The following is a 20,419-nucleotide window of genomic DNA, read 5'->3' as shown; positions in this document are numbered from 1 at the left end:
ACACACACACACACACACACACACACACACACACACACACACACACACACACACACACACACACACACACACACACACACACACACACACACACACACACACACACACACACACACACACACACACACACACACACACACACACACACACACACACACACACACACACACACACACACACACACACACACACACACACACACACACACACACACACACACACACACACACACACACACACACACACACACACACACACACACACACACACACACACACACACACACACACACACACACACACACACACACACACACACACACACACACACACACACACACACACACACACACACACACACACACACACACACACACACACACACACACACACACACACACACACACACACACACACACACACACACACACACACACACACACACACACACACACACACACACACACACACACACACACACACACACACACACACACACACACACACACACACACACACACACACACAGAGAGAGAGAGAGAGAGAGAGAGAGAGAGAGAGAGAGACAGACAGAGCATGTTAATGAACAACATCGAAATATTTTCGCTGAGTATAGAGGGATCCTAGACAAGCAACTTGAGATAGGTCACCGACGTAAAATATCTATAGCACAAGACATTAAAATAATACAATTTTATACTCATACATCGATTGTAAAGCAAAATAGAATTACAATTTGTATTAGAATGACCTTTAGTAATCGAGAGAAACTGGATTGCTAGTAACTCATCAACAGTGTTTTCATAATTTAGCATTACCATAATCCACCTACAAAATTTACAGACTAATCATATAATTGCACACCACTACACTGTATTAGTGTTGCAACTGGAACTCATTTGTTAACAATATTGTTGCGGTTCTACTTTTCTCCTAGTATTGCAAGATATCTATCATAATCATAGGCTGTGTATTTATTCGTGATACACCAACAGGGTGCGAATTGAATATTTTCTCTGTAAGAGGGACATTAAAATTTTAATTGTCAATAAACCGACTTGTATTATTGTCACACTAATTTATATATATAAAAGTTTATTTCACAGGCAAATTTCACAGTCCTTGTAGACCGGGAAAGTACGTAATATTTAATTTTTTACCACTTATTAAACATTTTTTTATTTTTATAAGGCAGTGCAAAATCGATCGTTTATGCCGAACTAAGCACTATGGTCTTACGAGTCCTTGCACCCACGAATTTTTATCTCGAAAAGGAAGCAAAACAAGCAAAATTGTATTGAACTTTATTGTTTGAAATATCTCAAAGAATACCCCCTGACATTAATGACATTACTTACGGTTCATTCTGTATACTACATACATAGTATATATATATATATATATATATATATATATATATATATATATATATATATACACATACATACAGAGTGACCCACATAAAGTCTAAAGTTAGTTTCTCTTAAATGGATGAATAAAACTAAATTCTAATTTTTCGAATCTCATTAGAGGGTCTTTCAGATTGACTCATGATATTTTGAATGGAGTGCTGTTTATATATATTCTGGTTCTCCTCAATAAATATGTCAACTTTTGTTTGAAACATTTTTTAAGTGAGGTCTTTTAAAGTGAGATATTAAGAAGTCACAGCGTGTTTGAAATTAGGTATAGTACCGTAAGTAAAGATACTAATAACAATTAACTATTACTTTGAATTAATTTATTAAGCGCTCAAAGTAACCTCCAGTAACATGTAAGAACTTATTAAGGGACATTAACTTTAATACTTTATATGGGTTATCTTGTATTTGTGTGTGTACCGGTATATATATATATATATATATATATATATATATATATATATATATATATATATATATATATATATAGTAGCACAGTGTCTAATGAAAGGCACAGCAGCTATAAAATAATGCAATCATTCTTTTAGATAAAAAAAAATACATTTTCATGCGAGTGTCTCATATTCATTGCAAAAGGAAATAGTTTTTTAAACCTTGATTTGTGTGATATAGTTTACAATTTATACTTACCTTCTAGAATAACGACGATTTCAAAGCGAGATTCACGATCAATAATATCACTAGCTGATATGTTATACAGTGGGCTGTCACTGTCAATTCTATGTACAACAGTCATTGGCCATATAAAGAAGAGGCTGTTAGTTCCACCATCAGTGCCTACATTTAGTTCTGCTTGGTGCTGGTAAAGAAGTTCTCCTTCCTTTGTAGTTCGAGTACGAATTAGCTGTGCTCTCACTGTGGCACCAATAATATGCGATTTGCGCATATCTCCCACACGGAACATGAGACACAAATCTCCGTCTCGTAAACATACAACAGCATTGCGACTGAATAGTAGGGTCTGGGCACGTTGTTTTGGACGTGACATTTTAGCAAACACAATGCCCACCATGAAGGCTTGAATCATGACGCCTGTGATGCTTTGTAAACACATGACAAATATGGCTTCAGGACATTCCTCTGAAGTTGACCGTGAACCATACCTGTAACCATTAACATATCAGTTATTTGCAATTGAATTGAAATATTATCATATTGAAAATGTTGGTACAGAAAGCATCTAATAATATCTGAGGAATTTAAAATAACTGAAGGGGTGAGAATGAGATAGTCCAAAGCCACACTTTTAACAAAAACGATTTTTTTAGAGTTCATTTCTTACACATATGGAGAGCTACTAATAAAATATTATAGCATTTACTTAACAAATAATAGAAATACACATTGAAGAATTTATGATACCGCACTTAATAGCACTGGACTCTTAAAGTTCAATACGCTCTCCTGTAAACTTTTGTTTTTGCGTCATTCTCACCCTTTCAATTTATAATTTCCGCGTGATAGTTTTTAAAACTCGAGAACAATGAATATTTAATAACGTTATAATGAAAGTCTTTTTATGATCCGTAATTTTCTAGACTTGTTTCTAAATACTTTATTCAGAATGAAAGATAGAAATTATGTGACCTTTTTTTCAAAGGGCAAAATATATTTTTGTGTTAAAAATCATCACTCTTGGATAAATATTTTATCACGATGTACCAGTATAATATTACAAATACAGGGTTGTTTTCGATCTCTGATAACGAATTTGAATGACATCATGTGTGTCGGGAGTCACACGACAGATAAACTGTGGCGCGAGGTGACAGACCAGTAGTGAGTGATCTCATAGTCAGAGCGCACGGCGACTCGCAGCAGAAATTCCCAAGAAAATTAAGCTTTTTTGGGAAGGGTACATAACAACCCTTTCCGATGCCAAATGCAGTTAAGTGAAAATAAAAGAAGCTGCAATAAACGAGGTTTCATTATTTCCAAGAAAGGCATCTTCTGTGTACTTAGGCTAATAAGATTGATAAAGCTCGAATGGAATTAACTTGTATCATCTCGTGGGGTGCGGCGACTTGTGACGGGGGTGGATTTGCTTGCTTTTTCCACTCTGAAATTAATCCCATCTGAGCTTTGCCAGTCTTATTAGGTAGACTACACACAAGTTGCCTTTCTTGGAAATAACGAAACCACGTTTTTTACAGGCTCCTATGTTTTTCACGTAACTGTACTCGGCATCGGAAAGAGTTATGTACCCCTCTCAAAAAGGCTCGATTTTCTTGGGCATTGCTACTGTGATACACCGTGCACTCTTATTATGAAATCACTCACTACTGGTCTGTCACCTCTCGCCGCAATTCAGCTGTCGATGTCGGTGTGATTCCTGACGCACATGACGTCATTCAAATTCGTTATCAGAGATCGGAAACAACCCTGTAGTACATTGCAATTAAACTTCTCTCTTTGTTCCTATATTATTTAAACAACATCGAATTCAGAATTTCGTAATAAAATGTAGGGGCTCATAAGTAAATTAATTTGGAACACACTGAATTTTCTTTTACTTAACTTTACTACGGAGACCATATTAGGGCCTATATAGGATTTCATTATTTACCCGATAGTATGCTGTGTTTCAATACTGAAGAGAAAACAGGATGCGAAAGTATAAATTTCATGTATGCATGGCTTCCATCCAGATTCTTCTTGTTCATCAGGCAAATGCCCTGGTTCAAAATCGCCATGTGTAAAAGCAATGAGCCACCAGATCAAGGCAAATCCAAGCCAGCTGAGGATGAAGCTGAGGGCAAACACAAGCAGTGTCCATCGCCACTGCGTGTCTACAAGTGTCGTGAAGATATCCTGCAGATAGCGCAATCTACGCTGTGCCACACGACTTTGCAGAACATTACATTCTCCTGATTTGAGTACCACCCGACGTCGCACTTTGGTTCGCGTTGCACCACCATTTCGGTACCGACTTCTGCAAAAGATTAATTATTTTGAGACATTTATAAATAGTCATAGACCATGTATAAACTTGTTTATATTTTTATATGCATTAAAACTTTAAAATTAAAACCATAAATTACAGTAATTCAAGAACACAAAATATTGTATATTAATAGTGCAATATCTTTTCAGTCAAAGCATCAATTTCTAATGAAAATGCAATACCTCATTACTAATCTAATTAGCTAACTACGTTCTGATGTGTTCATTGTCTCTTCCTTTCTTTTTCCTTAATTTGAACACATGGGACACTTATTAGTGCAACCACATGAAAACTGATAAATACGTCAATAAAAATTATAAATATATTGTCCAAAGTATAGCTTATCTGAAGCAAATAAATAATTTGTCTTGCATTATACAAAGACAATATTTAGAAAATATTCCAGACACTTTCCAGATTGCTCTATATAAGCTTTTTCAGTCTTGTTTTGTATGGGTGAATTCTCTAGTCTTCATTGCAATTTTACATGTAATAATAGTATAGTAATGGTAGTAGTTGTAGTGTTTTTACTTGGTTATTTAACGACGCTGTATCAACTACGAGGTTATTTAGCGTCGATGAAATTGGTGATAGCGAGATGACGTTTGGCGAGATGAGGCCGAGGATTCGCCATAGATTATCTGACATTTGCCTTATGGTTGGGGAAAATCTCAGAAAAACCAACCAGATAATCAGCCCAAGCGAGAATCGAACCCGCGCCCGAGCGCAACTCCTCATCGGCAGACAAATGCCTTAGCTGACTGAGCTACGCCGGTGGCTAGTAGTAGTAGTAGTAGTAGTAGTAGTAGTAGTAGTAGTAGTAGTAGTAGTAGTAGTAGTAGTAGTGGTGATGGTGGTAGGTAGTGGTAGTGGTAGGTAGTAGTAGTAGTAGTAGTAGTAGTAGTAGTAGTATTAGTAGTTAACGTTCACTTTCAACTGCAAAGGTTATTCAGTGTCGAATTTTGTATGACACGCTTTTTGTTAGTTTGTTATTTTCTTCAGAAATTTAGAATCTCACTTCATATATTCAGAATTTACTCAGAATTACAAAGAAGAATTTATTTAGAATTACAAAGAAGAATTCAGAATTACAATTCAGATATTCAGATTCAGATATTAAGTCACGTTGTCCCTTTCATATAATATATTGCATAGTACGAAGAAAGTTTGGTTATTTGAATTGAATCTAAACACTACGTAGAGCGCTTGTTGTTAGTGACCAGATAGAGGGAAATGTACGGATAAATTTAGGTGATCCCAAATAGCCACTTTAGATTTAGGAATCTAAGAATAAATATCAGAATACAGGTTGAGGTTCAAGAGTAAATTTTATTGTCTGGCCAAGAGGCATGACATAAAGAAACAACATTTCTTGAATCAGTGGTGCTCCAGTATAGAATAAAAAAATACGATAGCTTACCTACAATAAATCTGGAAAAAAAAAAAAAAAAAAAAAAAAAACTTATGACCAGATGAGAAAAGAAAACAATTTCCAATACCATCGTTTTCCTCTTAATGAAGAGAAAAGACCAGAAGAGCTTCTTGTTCCAATGAGAAAATATTTGCAACTCGATGACGGTGCACGTCACTAAATAGGAGAATGGTTATTAAACAAATAAGGACTTGATGAAGCAGTTCTTTTAATTCGTTTGAAAACAATAATTAACAGTAATCAAAAGAGAGTTTATATTTTAAGGAAAATACAGATTGTATTGTTCCCTGAATATGTTTATATAGGAATTTCCGTGCTGTTCATCGAAACAGAAACAGGTTATAAGAAACTGTCAGTTGTATTCGTCTGTTGGACAGCGAGCTAGCCCTGATCTTCCATCTAGAATCTAGATTCTAGATAGCCTAGATCCAATTCCTGGCCTGGTCGAGGTAGAATTTGTGGTGGATAAAGCAGACTTTGTAGAGGTTTTCCTCGGGTTACTCCTGTTTCATTCCACCTCCTCCTCCTTTCAGGACTGTGAGCATCGGATTCAAGAATATCATCCAGGCCATCCGTTGAATTTGGAATTCAACATATATAGGGCACAATGGTCCAAAGCAAGCCTAAATGTATGCATCTAGCCCTGGTCCGAACTTCTCTAGTGAGATTACTGTTGAAAAATCCATAGTGACACTTGTGCCCTAGGGACGAGGGGGATTGCCAGTTCGAAACCTGGATACACAGCGAACCTAAGTGTAGTCATCCGATGTGGGTTTGGCAATGCGCCTAGCTTGAGGGTTTTCTTTTTCCTCCTCTTGTACAGAGGAGGGACCCGGAGGCTTGCACTGCAGCCTGAGGTTTATTGTGCTTACCACCCCTATTCTGTGAATTATTGGGTAGCCGAACGGCCGCGCTCTTGTACAAATACAGCACGCCGTACCGTGAACTTAACTCGGCTATGGTATGGATGATGATATGTAAATTAACGATGGCGAAATGAGTTCGAGATCCAACGCCGAAAGTTACCCAGCAATTCTGCTTTAATTGGTTGAGGGAAAACTCCGGAGAAACCCCCCCAACGAGGTAACTTGTCCCAATCAGGATTTGAACCCGGGCCCGCTCGTTTCACTGTCAGTCGTGCTAATCATTACTCCAAAGCGGTGGACTAGCTTGAGAGTTAGCGCAATAGATCGTAACAGGTCGCAGTACTGGGTCATAGTATTCCCCCTTCCCGTAAATTCCGTTCAATCCCATTCCATAATGACATAGGGTTCGGCTTGCACACTGCTGTACATTTGTTGCTGTGAAAATTTCTACATCACTTGAGTAGAAGACATAAGCATAGCCTATTATTTCTTAACCTTTTCCTCTTTGTGTACGAGAACCATCTGCGTAGGTCTGATAATTATTAATCAGTCTTCTATCACAAGGTGTTTGATTAACAAAATGTGGGGTATTCTCGAGGCTGTCCTATTGGTGGCAAATGCGTTTTCTTCTAAGTCTCAATCTCTTGCTGAAGTAGCTTTACGAAATTAAATAACTAAAAGCGAAAACTAATACGAAAACATATGGTCTCTACAAAAAGAATAAACATGCGTGAAACATAGTTTGTTATTTCAAGGTTCACTGACAGAACACAGATTGTATTTTATTTAGGGCAATCATTATATCAAGTATACTTAACAAAGTTCGTTTGTCCGTACGGACATGTGGATTGGAAGAGCAAATGGCCGGACATTACGTATTATAAAGCGTAAGCATGCCCGTCACGTTTCTACCAGGTTGCGTCTGGAGAGCAGATCAAAACACTGCTCGTTACATAATTGTAACAGCTGTCTAGTTTAAGCATTACGGATGGTTCCAAGATGATGCTTGAAACGAATCTCACTAAATGATTAACAACAGATCTTATTTACTGCTTAAATTTATTTCAATATTTTCTGTTACAAGAAATTGTTGAAGTACTCGTATAGTTTAATTTTCAATATGTTATATGTATTAAATAACAGCTATTACAAGATAAATACTTCTGCTAATTAGAACGCTGGCTTTGATCTCCGTGATTTTACTTGTTAAAATAAACGTGTATGTAGAGTCATTCAGTAAAAGCGTGCAACAATTAAACAGGAAATACGGGATGCTCTACTGAACATTTTGAGGTAGGAAATTTGGGGAATGAAACATAGGCTTAAATATATCTATCACTACTGTTTCCATGTCGTTTACATAAGCGTTTTTCAACCTTTTTGAACAGGTGGACCACTGAAGGTGTAATTTAATCTAACCAGTGGTTTCCAACTAGGAGGAAATTTTGAGTGTTTTAAAGGGAATGTGCTTATTGAATGTTGATTTGTGCCGTGTTTGCTGAATGTTGACTCTTTTTTCTACTCTTTTCAATTTTATGTTTTCAATTTACTACGACAATCTTTACTACTTTCATTTTCTCGCGGCACACCGGCTGAAAATGGCTGGTTTAAATTTACACTCATTATTTACATTTTATAATTATTTTCATATCATTTAAAAACCTGAATTAAAACGTACTATTTTGTATTTCACAACAGTTGCTCAAAATGACGGAAACCAACCTCAATGTAAGCATGACTTCAGCGTACGAGATTCCGCCACACTCTGAAATATCACTGGAGTATTTTTAATCACATCACAGGCGTCTACATTCCTGGCGATTAATTCTATGTCCGTATTTATCAAGTTCTTATAAACAAGTGATTTTAGATATCACAGGAAATAATCGTTGCAGGCATCTAAACTGAAATGAGGCGGTGCTTCGCTGTGCGAAAGCCACATCCTCTCACGGACAGCAAAGACTAGGAAGTACGTTCTCCAACAATTCAGGCAAAACTCTTTTGCACGAACAGCAAGTACATGTAATATGACCTTTCAGACGGACAGGTAGGAGATATAGCCTAATGAGATGGTCTTGTAGTCTACAACGCCGACCCAGATATTTACAGCGAAATTGATTTGGTCACCTTCATCTGACTTCGCAGATCCGAAGTTCCATATCTCAAAATATTCAGTAGAACATCGTCTATTTTTTGTTTAATTTTTATGATTTTTTACTGAATCACCCGGTAGATATCGGCACCAATATGTTATTATAAAAATAAAGGAAATTGAGAAAATAATAAGTAATTCATTAGCAAAGAATTAACAAAAATGTAATAATACTTAGGGCTATTTAATTAAATATGATTAATTTAATTACGAACTACATCACCCCAGGAGTTACCACCTTGTCGTGGTGGAGGTGCTCAGTACCAATGATCCAGATGACCTCCGGGGGGAGTCTAGCTTCTTAACTAGCTCGCCTGCAGGTAAGAGGTGAGGGAAGCGAAGGTAACTCACATCGAGCAGTGACTGACCCATATTGGGCGACTGCCACCGATGGAAACGTCCCCAGCACAGGGTTAAGTGTGAAGACCTCAACGGATACTTGTATGCGGAAGAGGCACCCATTCTTCAGGGAATAAAGTGAAGACCCATCTCCGGGGATACAGGGAGAAAGTTCTCAACGGTCCTATTAGAGCGGAAGAGGCAACCCTCCACTTGGGGGTAATACAATTGGAGGATACGATGATTATCCTAAAGATGGCAGCCCCATCTATCATCTTACCCTGCGGGATGCTAGTAACATACCCAGGGGACATCTTCACTACTAAATGTCTCAGAAAGGATAACACGGCTGCTCATTTGTTGACGACTACGGCTAGGAAAAGGGATAACGCATTAGGAAGATCGGAAGTAATAAAGATTGGAACTTGGAACCCTAGAGGAATCACAAACAAAGAAACAGAACTGGAGAAAGAACTTGAGAATATGAAGGTAGATATTGCTGTTATACCAGAAACAAAAAAGAAACTTAAAGGTTCTTACGAGTTAGAAAGATATTTTATAATTTATCATGGAGTACCACAAGAAAAAAGAGCTTCAGCGGGAATAACAATATTGATTAAGAGAAACTGGAGAAATAGAATTGATAACTATGAATTTATAAATGAAAGAATTATAAAACTACGTCTAAAAGTAGTACGAGGATACATCACAATAGTAGGGGTATATAGTCCAGAAGAAGGTAGGCCAGAAGAAGCTGCAGAATTCTATGAAGATCTCCAGACAGTAGTTAACAATATAAATCCCAACGATTATTTAGTAATAGCGGGAGACCTAAATGCACGAATTGGAAATAAACCCATACAGAACGTAATGGGTAAACACGGAGAAAGAACATTAAATAACAATGGAAAACTTTTAATCAATTTTGCAAATTTTAATAGCTTAAAAATAACAAATTCATTTTTCCCCCACAAAGATGTACACAAATATACTTGGAGTGCAAGAGGCTACAGGAGTATAATAGATTATACCCTAGTAAATACAAAATGCTCAAAATTAGTTCTAGACACAAGAGTTTTTAGAGGTTGTGACATAAACTCAGACCATTACTTACTAATTTCAAAATTAGCTATTCCATCTAGATGGAAAAGAAATATAAGTAGTACCAAAACATACAAAGAGATTCCGGAAATGTTTAAAATTCATTTATTACAAGAAGAATCAATTAGACAGTTATATCAAAATCGACTAAATCTATATTTAACAAAGTCGCCCATAAACAATAATATAAATCAGGAATGGACAGAAATAAAAGAAATAATAATACGAGCAGCAACAGAAGCGCTAGGAACAAGGAAGAAAAATTACAAACGAAGAGGACTAAAAATATGGAATGAGGATATGGCAAACCTGACCAAAATGAAAAAAGATGCATACATAAAATATCTTAATCAAAAAACCAACGACAATTTAATTGACTATAAACATAAATGTGCAATTGTCCGTAGAGAAGTTAGGAAAATAAAAAGAAACTCCTGGGATAAATATATAAATGATATAGAATATGATATTCATGGCAGACAGGATAAAGCTTATAAAATTTTAACTCATCTATGTAAGAAAGAAAGAGATAATCTACAACTAAATCTGATACCAGAAGAAACATGGCTACAATATTATCAGGATCTTTGGACAGAAAAGGAAGAAACAGAAGAAGAAATTTTAACACAAATAGATGAAAACGTAGATCCTATTACTTTTGATGAATTATTATTAGCCCTTAACAATTTTAAAAATAAAAAATCCCCAGGAACAGATAATATCAATAGTGAATTAATAAAATATGCTTCATTACCACTGAAATACAGAGTATTAGATTTGATGAACATATGTTGGAAATACGGACACATACCAGAAGAATGGAGAGTAGGGAAAATATGTCCAATATATAAGAAAGGAGATAAGAAAAATTGCTCTAATTATAGAGGAATAAGCATTTTGAATACATGCTATAAAATATATGCGTCAATATTAAAAGCTCGACTTAATATCATAATAGAAAACATGCTTTCAGAAAGTCAAAATGGATTTAGGAAAGGAAGATCTTGTGCCGATTGTATATTCTCCATAAATCAAATAATAGAGAAACATAGAGAACATAATCTACCAACATACATGATTTTTGTGGATTATGAAAAAGCATTTGACAATGTTTGCAGAAACAAGCTATGGATCATAATGAAAGAGAAAGGTATTCCACAACATTTAATATCAGCAATTAAAAGTTTATACGTTCAAAATAAAATTGTAATTGGAACATCAATGGAAAGAAAGAATACAGCAGCAACAATAAATAAAGGAGTAAGACAAGGGTGTCCACTTTCACCGTCACTTTTTAATATTTATATTGACAAAATCGTAATGGATTGGCAGATGGATTTAAATGAACATTTTAAAATTAAAAAAAATATATTCGTAGATACATTGCTCTTTGCGGACGACCAAGTTTTAATATCCAGTTCTGAAAATGGGGCACAGAGGGCTCTATTCCAATTAAATAATATAAGTAAAAGTTTTAGCTTAAACATTTCAATTAATAAAACAAAAGTTTTAGCATTTAGAGGAGCAGATACATTAAGAGCCAAAATTGTCTTGGAAGGAAAAATTATTGAACAGATAAATTGTTTCAATTATCTTGGGTGCAACATTTCTTATATGAAGAATGAAGATATTCAAAACAAGATTAATAAATTCAGCTATGTATGCGGTGTCATTAATAGATCCCTAAAAAGTACTAGGAAAGAAACAAAAATTAAATTTTATAAGGTAATGGCAGTGCCAATGTTGCTTTATGGGTCTGAATTTTGGATCCTGACTAAAAAAGAAGAAAGAAGAATAGAAGCAGCAGAGATGAAATTTCTAAGATCTGTAGCAGGTTACACCTTATTGGATAGGAAAAGAAGTGATGATATAAGGAGGGAACTAAGCATTTTTAAATTAATAGACAGAATAAAACAATATAAAAACGATTGGAAACAACATATACAAAGAATGGAAGTAGACCGCATACCAAAACTGATGATGAACTATAACCCAATAGGTAGAAGAAATGTTGGTAGACAGAAAACAAGATGGGCTCAACAGTGTTAAAAAAAATGAGACCGGAACGAGCCTTATAAGGCTTAATCCATGATGCTGATGATGATGACGAACTACATACAGGTATGCAAAGATCTGAAATTTAACAAACATTTCTATTAAGTAATTATTGATAAATTACTGTGTAAATTGTGTGGTAAAACATGTAAAATTTACACTGAAATATACCTTAATTCTTATTCCCGCTCATTTTTTTAAAAAGATCTTTACAGTAACTCCGTGGGATGACGTAGCTCAGAGTGAGAAATGTGGCCGACAATCTTACGAGTTCGGTAGCTATTTTATATTGCCCCCGAGATCCTTTGTAAAAAGCAATATTGCGCGTACGTTTTTATTTTACATTTCTTCCTTTCAACTTCTCTTATCAGTGTTACTACTATTGGCTTAATTCGAAAATACTTTCTATTTTCTAGTTTGAAATCAATGAAGTATAGACAAAAATGTAGAAAAACCAACCATATAATCTGTAATAGAGGAAAACATCAATTTAGTGCTTGAAATGGAATACAATTTCGGGAGGGGGGCACTACGACCCAGCACTGCAACCTTTCAAGATCTATTGCACTAACTCTAAAGCTAGGCGCATTCCCAAACCACACCGGCTGACTACACTAAGGTTCGTGCGTATCCACGTTTCGAGCAGGCAGCCCCCTTCATCCCTGGCCAGCCGGGGTTGGGGGAATGATATGGAATGGTGACGAATGGAGAAATGTTGACGGAGTGATGTAGATGCCTAATATTGGAAAACGAGAGAACCCGAGAAAAAACCCAACTGCGATCTTGTCCGCCACAAGTGTCGCTGTGAATTTTTCAATGAAAATCCCCAAGCCTGCCCGGGACTCGAATCCGAACCGCCTGCGTCACAGGCTGCAAGTCTGTCTACTCAGTCAACGTAGCCAATTCAGGGCCTACATTATATTGTTTGTAGTGGTTCTATGCAGTAAAATCACCTTTAAAATGGTGTCTTTTTATATTTCTCTTTAATTAACAATATTTACGATTTTACATTTCCGAATGATATTTCTTTGAGCAGTTTACCATTATGTCAATTATCCTGACATTATAGTCATCATCCCGAACATATTGGTTTATATGAGTTTCATAAATAGCATACCAAAATCTGGTTATGTTTCATATTTTAAAAGGGTGAACATGACTTCCCAACACTGCGACCATTACTAATCTACAAAGGTAGAAGCATTCTCACCCACATCGACCGATACCGCTAAGGTCCGCTTTCTATCCAAGGATCTATGTCTCTATAATATGCAGTCAACCTCACATGCCCTCTGCAGCACCCTCTCCACACGTTACCGACCGGTGAACGAAGAAACGTTGATGAAATGCAAAAGTGACGGAATATTATAGATGCCGTACCCTTGGTGGAGTAACAAAAGACCCCCTAGAAAAACTCTAATGCAACCTAGGCCATCACAATTTCACTATGTATCTTATTTTATATAAGTAGATATACAGGATAATTTTTTATCCTTTAAAAGTTATTTTATCCCTCTTAAAATAGCAAGATAGTGGGTAGTCAAAATTTCATTGCTTTGAAGTCTTGTAATTTATTAATATGATACGAACATTTATATGCAAAATAATAGGTACCAGTGTCTAATTTCGGATAGCAGTAAACTACGTACATTTTTGTATGCATTTACAAAACTATTATGTTTAAATTCTAAAAAAATTATTATTAAGAACATGATAATTCAAATGAGACAGTGCCGTTGCAGTGTACATTTGTACCGAATTATCAAGAGAAAAACATATTACGTACTACTACGTAAATAAAATTCTCTGATTGAGGTTCTGGCTGATACATACATCTATTATCAGAAGAAGAACAATTGTTTGTATGTATCTGAAGTCTGACTAGTGTAACAGATAGCTAGTCGACGATGTATGCAATAGAAGAGGAAAGGAACTGGCCACCCTATCCCATTATCTCCTGGCCTAGTTGTCTCATAACTAGTGTCTTCTTGGTATGACTTGTGAGGTTCAGATCTGTCTTCGGACAATTGACTAAACAACAACGACGCGAATAAATAATCGTTGTGTATATATATTTTTAGAACAGTCTGTAGTGCACCGGAAGATGTCATCAGAGCAGAGATCCGGCAACCAGTCTCCTTCAGTAGTTCTACGTGTGGTTCTAAATGGTAAACTTACAATGTCAATAAAAGAAGACGGAGTTGTAAAAGAAGAATTTAGGTTACGATCGGACTCACCCAAATGGGAGCATCTAAAGTTAGAAACTTTAATTCATTTGGCATCAGAGTGTCCTCATTCACTAGTCATGATCTCCATCTACTCTTTATTGCTACTTGCAATACTTTACATCCGCAAAAAATGAATGTCACGAAAGTAACACATTCTTTCTCATTGTAGGATTTACTCGTTTCGCAGCAACTCAGTTCTTCTATTATGTTGCGAGATGATATTCACGTTTATTGGCTACTTTATTTTCTATTTGAAATATATAATAAAGAATATAGAATGCACATGTACACTGGCGCAGCAAAGATGGGTTTTGGGGTAATTAAACATCACCTCCCAAAGAGCCTTTCAGAAAAAAAAAACCGCTGTTGAAGCTCTAAAACATTGCAACAGTGATTTACTTCCGATTAATACTCAATCTGTTCACAATAATGGCAACTTTCCCTACAACTACTCGTAGGCTACTCCTATGAAGTCACTTTCATCACTAAGAAAACGTACTTCAGGATAGGAGAGCCTTAATGGACTGGCTCATGTATAATAATACATACATGTGAAAGTTTCTATGAATGAAAATTGTGTGCCAAGGAACTAGCTAAAAACGCAGAAGGTTGAAATGCACTGTATTTGGCTTAAAAGTATAATAAAAGAAAAATTGCCGCTGGTTATTTCGAGGCACTTTATTTTGTTTTCTTTCAGCACATAAATACTTTTCATTTTGTCGCATGGCAACACTGTAATGAAAATTTGAATCTGTGCTCACTTATTCTTGATACCCATGCTCCTCAAGTACTGTAGGCCTATATGGGATATCTCTTTCGAAGTGTATTGTTCATACTGATTCAAAGTGAATATTTCCTTACCTACATGTTTGTCCACTCCGCTTTTTTTACTGTCGTTTCCGTTTCTATTTCACTCATTTTTAGTACCTCACATGTAGTCTATGTTTTTATTATATAGGTGGATATATCTTATAAAATTCTTGCTGCAGTCCATTGTGCTGACATTCTGCCGCGTCTGTACTTCGTACAGTTCGAAATTGCGGTGCTTCAGCCTATAATTCAGGGGGAAAGGAAAGTTGATGTTTCAAAATAATTTTCCAGAATATAATGAGAAAATTCAAAACAGTCACTGACAAGAGGGAACCCCATATTAGTTTTGCCTCTGATGCTGGTAAATATGAAATACCAACAATATAAATTTTTAACCACTTCTGAATTTCAAATGATTTGTTTCAGGGCACCTGGTTTGATATACTGTTTCCTTTAATTTTGCTAAGCCAACTTTGTCCTAAGTGAAATTTACACTCTGTAATCTTAACACTGGGAAAATTAAGAAAATTAATTTTGGTAGCACTTTGTGATGTTATTTCATAATGTAACAAAAGCTTTGAAATGATTAACTGCTTTCCAATATTTGGGGACATAATTTCTTCAGGAAGCACCACATATTGTTATATGTTTGGGTATTAGCATTTGGCAAAAAAAAAAAAAAAACTAGTAATTACAGGAATATTGGAAATATTAACACACTAATGTATGGTATACATTTGATAGAAATCATTGGGAGCATAATCAAAAGTAATGTCAGCCAAACAATGATTCATTCATTATTCATGAGAAAGATAGATTTGTTTAGAGCATTTTTCTGTTGCTGTCCACATAAGAAAATTATTCTCCAATATGTGTAACTACATTTTCGACAGAAGCATGTTATAAGGCTTCATCGATGGAAGAAGGAACAGAAGGAAGCATTTTACAAAGTTTTATACGAACTGCCTGCCTGAACGGATCAATTTGAGAGAGAGAAAAAAACAATCTAAAAATTATCAAAATTATTTCCTTCAATTTCGGCTGTAATCAACTTTAAGATTTTGCACATAAATCACCTATTGCCGAAAGTCACCCAGCATTTTGCTCTAAGTAGGTTGAGGGAAAACCCTGGAAAAAATCTCAATCAGGCAACTTGTCCCAACCGGGATTTGAATCCCGACCCGAATCTCATGATCAAATATGCTAATAATTTCTTCACAGCGGTGGACGTAAATATTATTATTCAAATAATAGGATATTTGTAAGAAGGCTGTGATAAGTTTTGAGATTTTAATTATAATAATCCACTTAAGGAATCAAATAAACTTCAAATAAGTACAACGAAGAGTTCTTTTTTACCTTCTCAGTATCTCTTATTAATAAGAAAGATCTTGTAATATTTTTTTTATAATGGCAGGCACTTGAGTTACGTCATTCACCAAAGCGTCCCAACCTACTGTGCGATGCGACGAAGCTGTAGTTCTTTTAGCCGCCATTAGGCGTTGCCCTTGGTATACCATGGGAGGCGAACTATACAGCACTATGATGATTAATGAAGCAATGATATAATGCCGGTAGGGGAAATGGGAGTGCCCCGCATAAACCTACAATCAAACATCGTGTTTGTCAACCACAAATTTCATTTGGATCTACCGGGATTTGAATTGAATTTTAAGTTGTAGGAGATTTCCCGATTTCGAAAGAATCGCGGCATATTTATACAATTTATTTGAATATTCTGTCAGTAAAAATGTTTACGAACTTCTCTATAAACCTATTACTGGCAGACTAACACCAAGTCGATAAATTTTACTCTATCCAAATATTTTACGATTTTACTATTTCTCTGCCAGTTTCTTAAGAGTTGATTCTGCGCACACATATACACATTAAAAGACTTCATGACGTAGGGTTGACGTGACATCGGAGTTCATTTAAGACAACACAAGACACTACATCGACAACACTAAGGAATGAGTTTCATTTTACAATTTTATCCTAAAATACTGTAATGAGATGAAAGAATACACTCTTCTTAAGATTTTTAACGATCTATCTCAGAAATACTGTAATTGCCATAATAAGAATGATTTATGAATTGTTCCACTATCTTCAGAATGTAATGGCATATTTGAATAAAAAGAATAATTTCGTATCCATTTTCATTACTTCTTACTCAACTTATCTGTCATCTATTCAGAATCATCAGTAAGTATGATAAGGTTGGATATTACCATGTTACTAAAAATATTAAGCTAACTAATTTTTTTATGTGTTTGGTAGAATAAGAAAGAAAGAGAAAAATGACTTAGAAGGAGAAATAAATATTAAAATAAGGAATGCACGTTTTAATATTTGAAATATCAACACATTCTATAGAATGTGTATTGCTGATGAAATCTGTAATATTCTGATGTAAGAAACACAGTTATAAAATAAGAAGATAGTTAAAGTTCTATAATTAACGAGTCATAAACAAATCCAACTACAGTTTACAAAACAGTGATAAACCTAAGAGTTAGAGATTAAACAGCTATGTTAATAGTACATCTCAATTAAAGGAAGTTAGAATGGAAGAATACAAATAGTTATTTTGCTGAAAGGTGAGGTGAGAATGCTACTAGAAACTATACACTACACGGTGTAGATATGTCTTGAACATACAGAAATTAACATGCCACAGAGGGGAAGGGGAAAACTACAAACGATTTGTTATTCCTGTACTTTCTCTCCTATTACTATTAATTAAATAGTTGCGTTAACTCGATAGCAGTGGTATTTAGCTGTGAATAATATCGCCAGTTGTATCAAAGTCATACCAGATAGCGACAATGTTCTCTCTTATCTTCAGATCAGGTATATTATTGTCTGTAGTTTTTATTTCTTCTCAACAGTGTTACATTTGTGTATACAACTAACAGCACTAGTGTTATATTAAAGACTTCTTGGCTCTGTAGGCTTTATCTGTAACATTAATCGAAACTAGCTACAAGCGACTTATCAAGGAAAAAAAGTAGAAGAAAAGAATCTGTATTGTATTGTCGCATGCATACACAGTATATCATCGTTGTTCCTACAATAACTCCTATGTGACATAGCCTATTTATCGATTTTCAGATTTTTGCTCTATTAAGGGGAGGCAGAAGTGAATATTTAAAAATCCACAAAATTTATCCGATTTGTTTGAAATTGATCATGGATACTAAGTATGTTATTAGTAATGGACATACCAAGTTTCAACTTTCTAAGTACAATGTTCTGTAAATATTAATAATTTTATAAAACTTTATATCGTTTGATATAAAATGTTCCATGCACCATATTGTAAGAAATTTACAATATTTCTTTTTATTTATATGTTCAGAGAAGGTATATAAATAATAAGTATTAGTTTATTATGGGAATAATATAGTAATACAGTTATCTTGGTTTTAATTTCATATTTTTAAGGGCACAAAATCAAAAACTAACATCGGAATATCAAAATAAAGATAATAAAAATGGAAAAAACCAAATTTTAATTTTTTCTTCAGTTGTTCGAAAATTTCACCTCTGCCTCCCCTTAAATAACTTAAATAGTAATACAGCAAATAAAATCTCCTATAGGTAATTATATTTCTTTCTTTCGAAAATGTAAGAATTCACAATCTCCTATGTACCACTGCCATAGAATGAATAAATATATTTTTTCCTCCTACTGAAAAATTTTATATTTTGCACATAGGAGCTATTGCAGGAACAACGACGATATTATACAATATATACATGTAATAAATTAGTCAATTTTGAAATGTAACACAATTTTCCCGTTCAACTTTGTTAAGTTATATTTCTATATGTACTTATTTACTTAAATCGAATAATATATTTTTTAAATAATTGCCTTTAGTTAAACTTTTTGGATTAGTTTCAATTCTAGAGTTCTTTTAATTCGTTCATAGAGAAGAATCAAGTACTTATGGATCCTCAATTTTGGTATCTTTATGTTGAATTACAGAGAAAAATACATTGCTATCTTTAGTACACGCACTAGTTCTTTACTTAACAAAAATATCAAGCTACGAAAGTTAATTAAATTCAGTCAGATTGTGATATAACGGTAAGGGGAAATCGTTAAGAAATAATAAAATGGAAACGAATATTGCTTCACAGCCATTTTCTGCCGTGGAACATGCACGATTAATATGCTTTCAATACAGCGGTAGTTGTAACGATTAACTAAAAGTTTCTCTTTTTTCCACAGTGAAATACAACACAGTAAGCATTTTGTTCCTTAAGAGATGTAGAGTAGGAATATGCGTGATTATACTAAACATCAAAGCAGGGAGCGGAGGAGGAACAATCCTAACACCACTGGCAAAGACGACAGGACAATCAACAGTGTGCTGTACCTTCTTGTTGAACTGGACTTGGAGCTCTGGTTACGAGGACGACCTCCCCACGAAGAACTCAGGATGAGAGGAACTGTAGAGGGGCGCTCACCCAGTAGCTGGTGGTGGTCGTCCCCCAGCATGGAGTCCACCGGGGTTCTCAAGGAGGAAGAGTCCACTGAGACATGGTTCACACCCCCATTATTATTCCTGTCACTGCTGATGGACGGCGCGTTCCTACTACTCTCGACGTCTTCCATTCCTATCACATAGGTCGAGTCTGACATGTTACTGAAGCTGTGCATGGGATGTAGTCTCGGTCGGAAGATTTCAGCTATATTCCCTGGAAGTCTTGTTCAGCACCTCCTTGCTAGGAATTGTTCTTCTTGTATGCCAAGTTCAACAGCTGATTCAGCCAAATAAAAGGATAATATTGCGTTTGTTTCTGGATTGCACTCGAGTCTACATTCTTATTTATCGTACTGGCATATAACGGCAAGAAATAGAATGAAATGCTTTAAGCGTACAAACAATATTTTTACAGCATTATTAAATTTTGATTGTACTTTTCACTGCTTAGTTCAGACTCATCTAGAATTTCCAAAGATCACTATTCAAAAAGTAATCGTTTTAAGGAATTTGCTCAAAGTTTAACTTTACAGTAAATTTTTAAGGTAATAA

The 20,419-nt window shown here is 35.2% G+C and overlaps 1 protein-coding gene across 7 annotated transcripts in view; it reads right to left on the bottom strand.

Annotated features, from left to right (window-relative positions):
• The window catches only part of LOC138701843 (G protein-activated inward rectifier potassium channel 3-like), a 56,560-nt gene that overhangs the window by 14,743 nt on the left and 21,398 nt on the right, over positions 1–20,419 (bottom strand). For 4 of the 7 annotated variants that reach the window (XM_069829162.1, XM_069829168.1, XM_069829163.1 and 1 more), the window contains exons 2-4: positions 19,760–20,144; positions 4,008–4,373; positions 2,072–2,544 (exon numbers count right to left, since the gene is read on the bottom strand). In XM_069829162.1, the coding sequence (XP_069685263.1) occupies positions 2,072–2,544; positions 4,008–4,373; positions 19,760–20,043 (1,123 nt within the window). In that variant the 5' untranslated portion in view covers positions 20,044–20,144. The remainder of the gene's footprint in view (positions 1–2,071; positions 2,545–4,007; positions 4,374–19,759; positions 20,145–20,419) is intronic. The other 3 variants (XM_069829166.1, XM_069829167.1, XM_069829165.1) reach the window with 2 other exon arrangements.

Source organism: Periplaneta americana, chromosome 6 (genome assembly GCF_040183065.1).
Source record: "Periplaneta americana isolate PAMFEO1 chromosome 6, P.americana_PAMFEO1_priV1, whole genome shotgun sequence".
Taxonomy (NCBI): domain Eukaryota; kingdom Metazoa; phylum Arthropoda; class Insecta; order Blattodea; family Blattidae; genus Periplaneta; species Periplaneta americana.
This window is presented reverse-complemented; position numbering and strand designations above follow the sequence as displayed.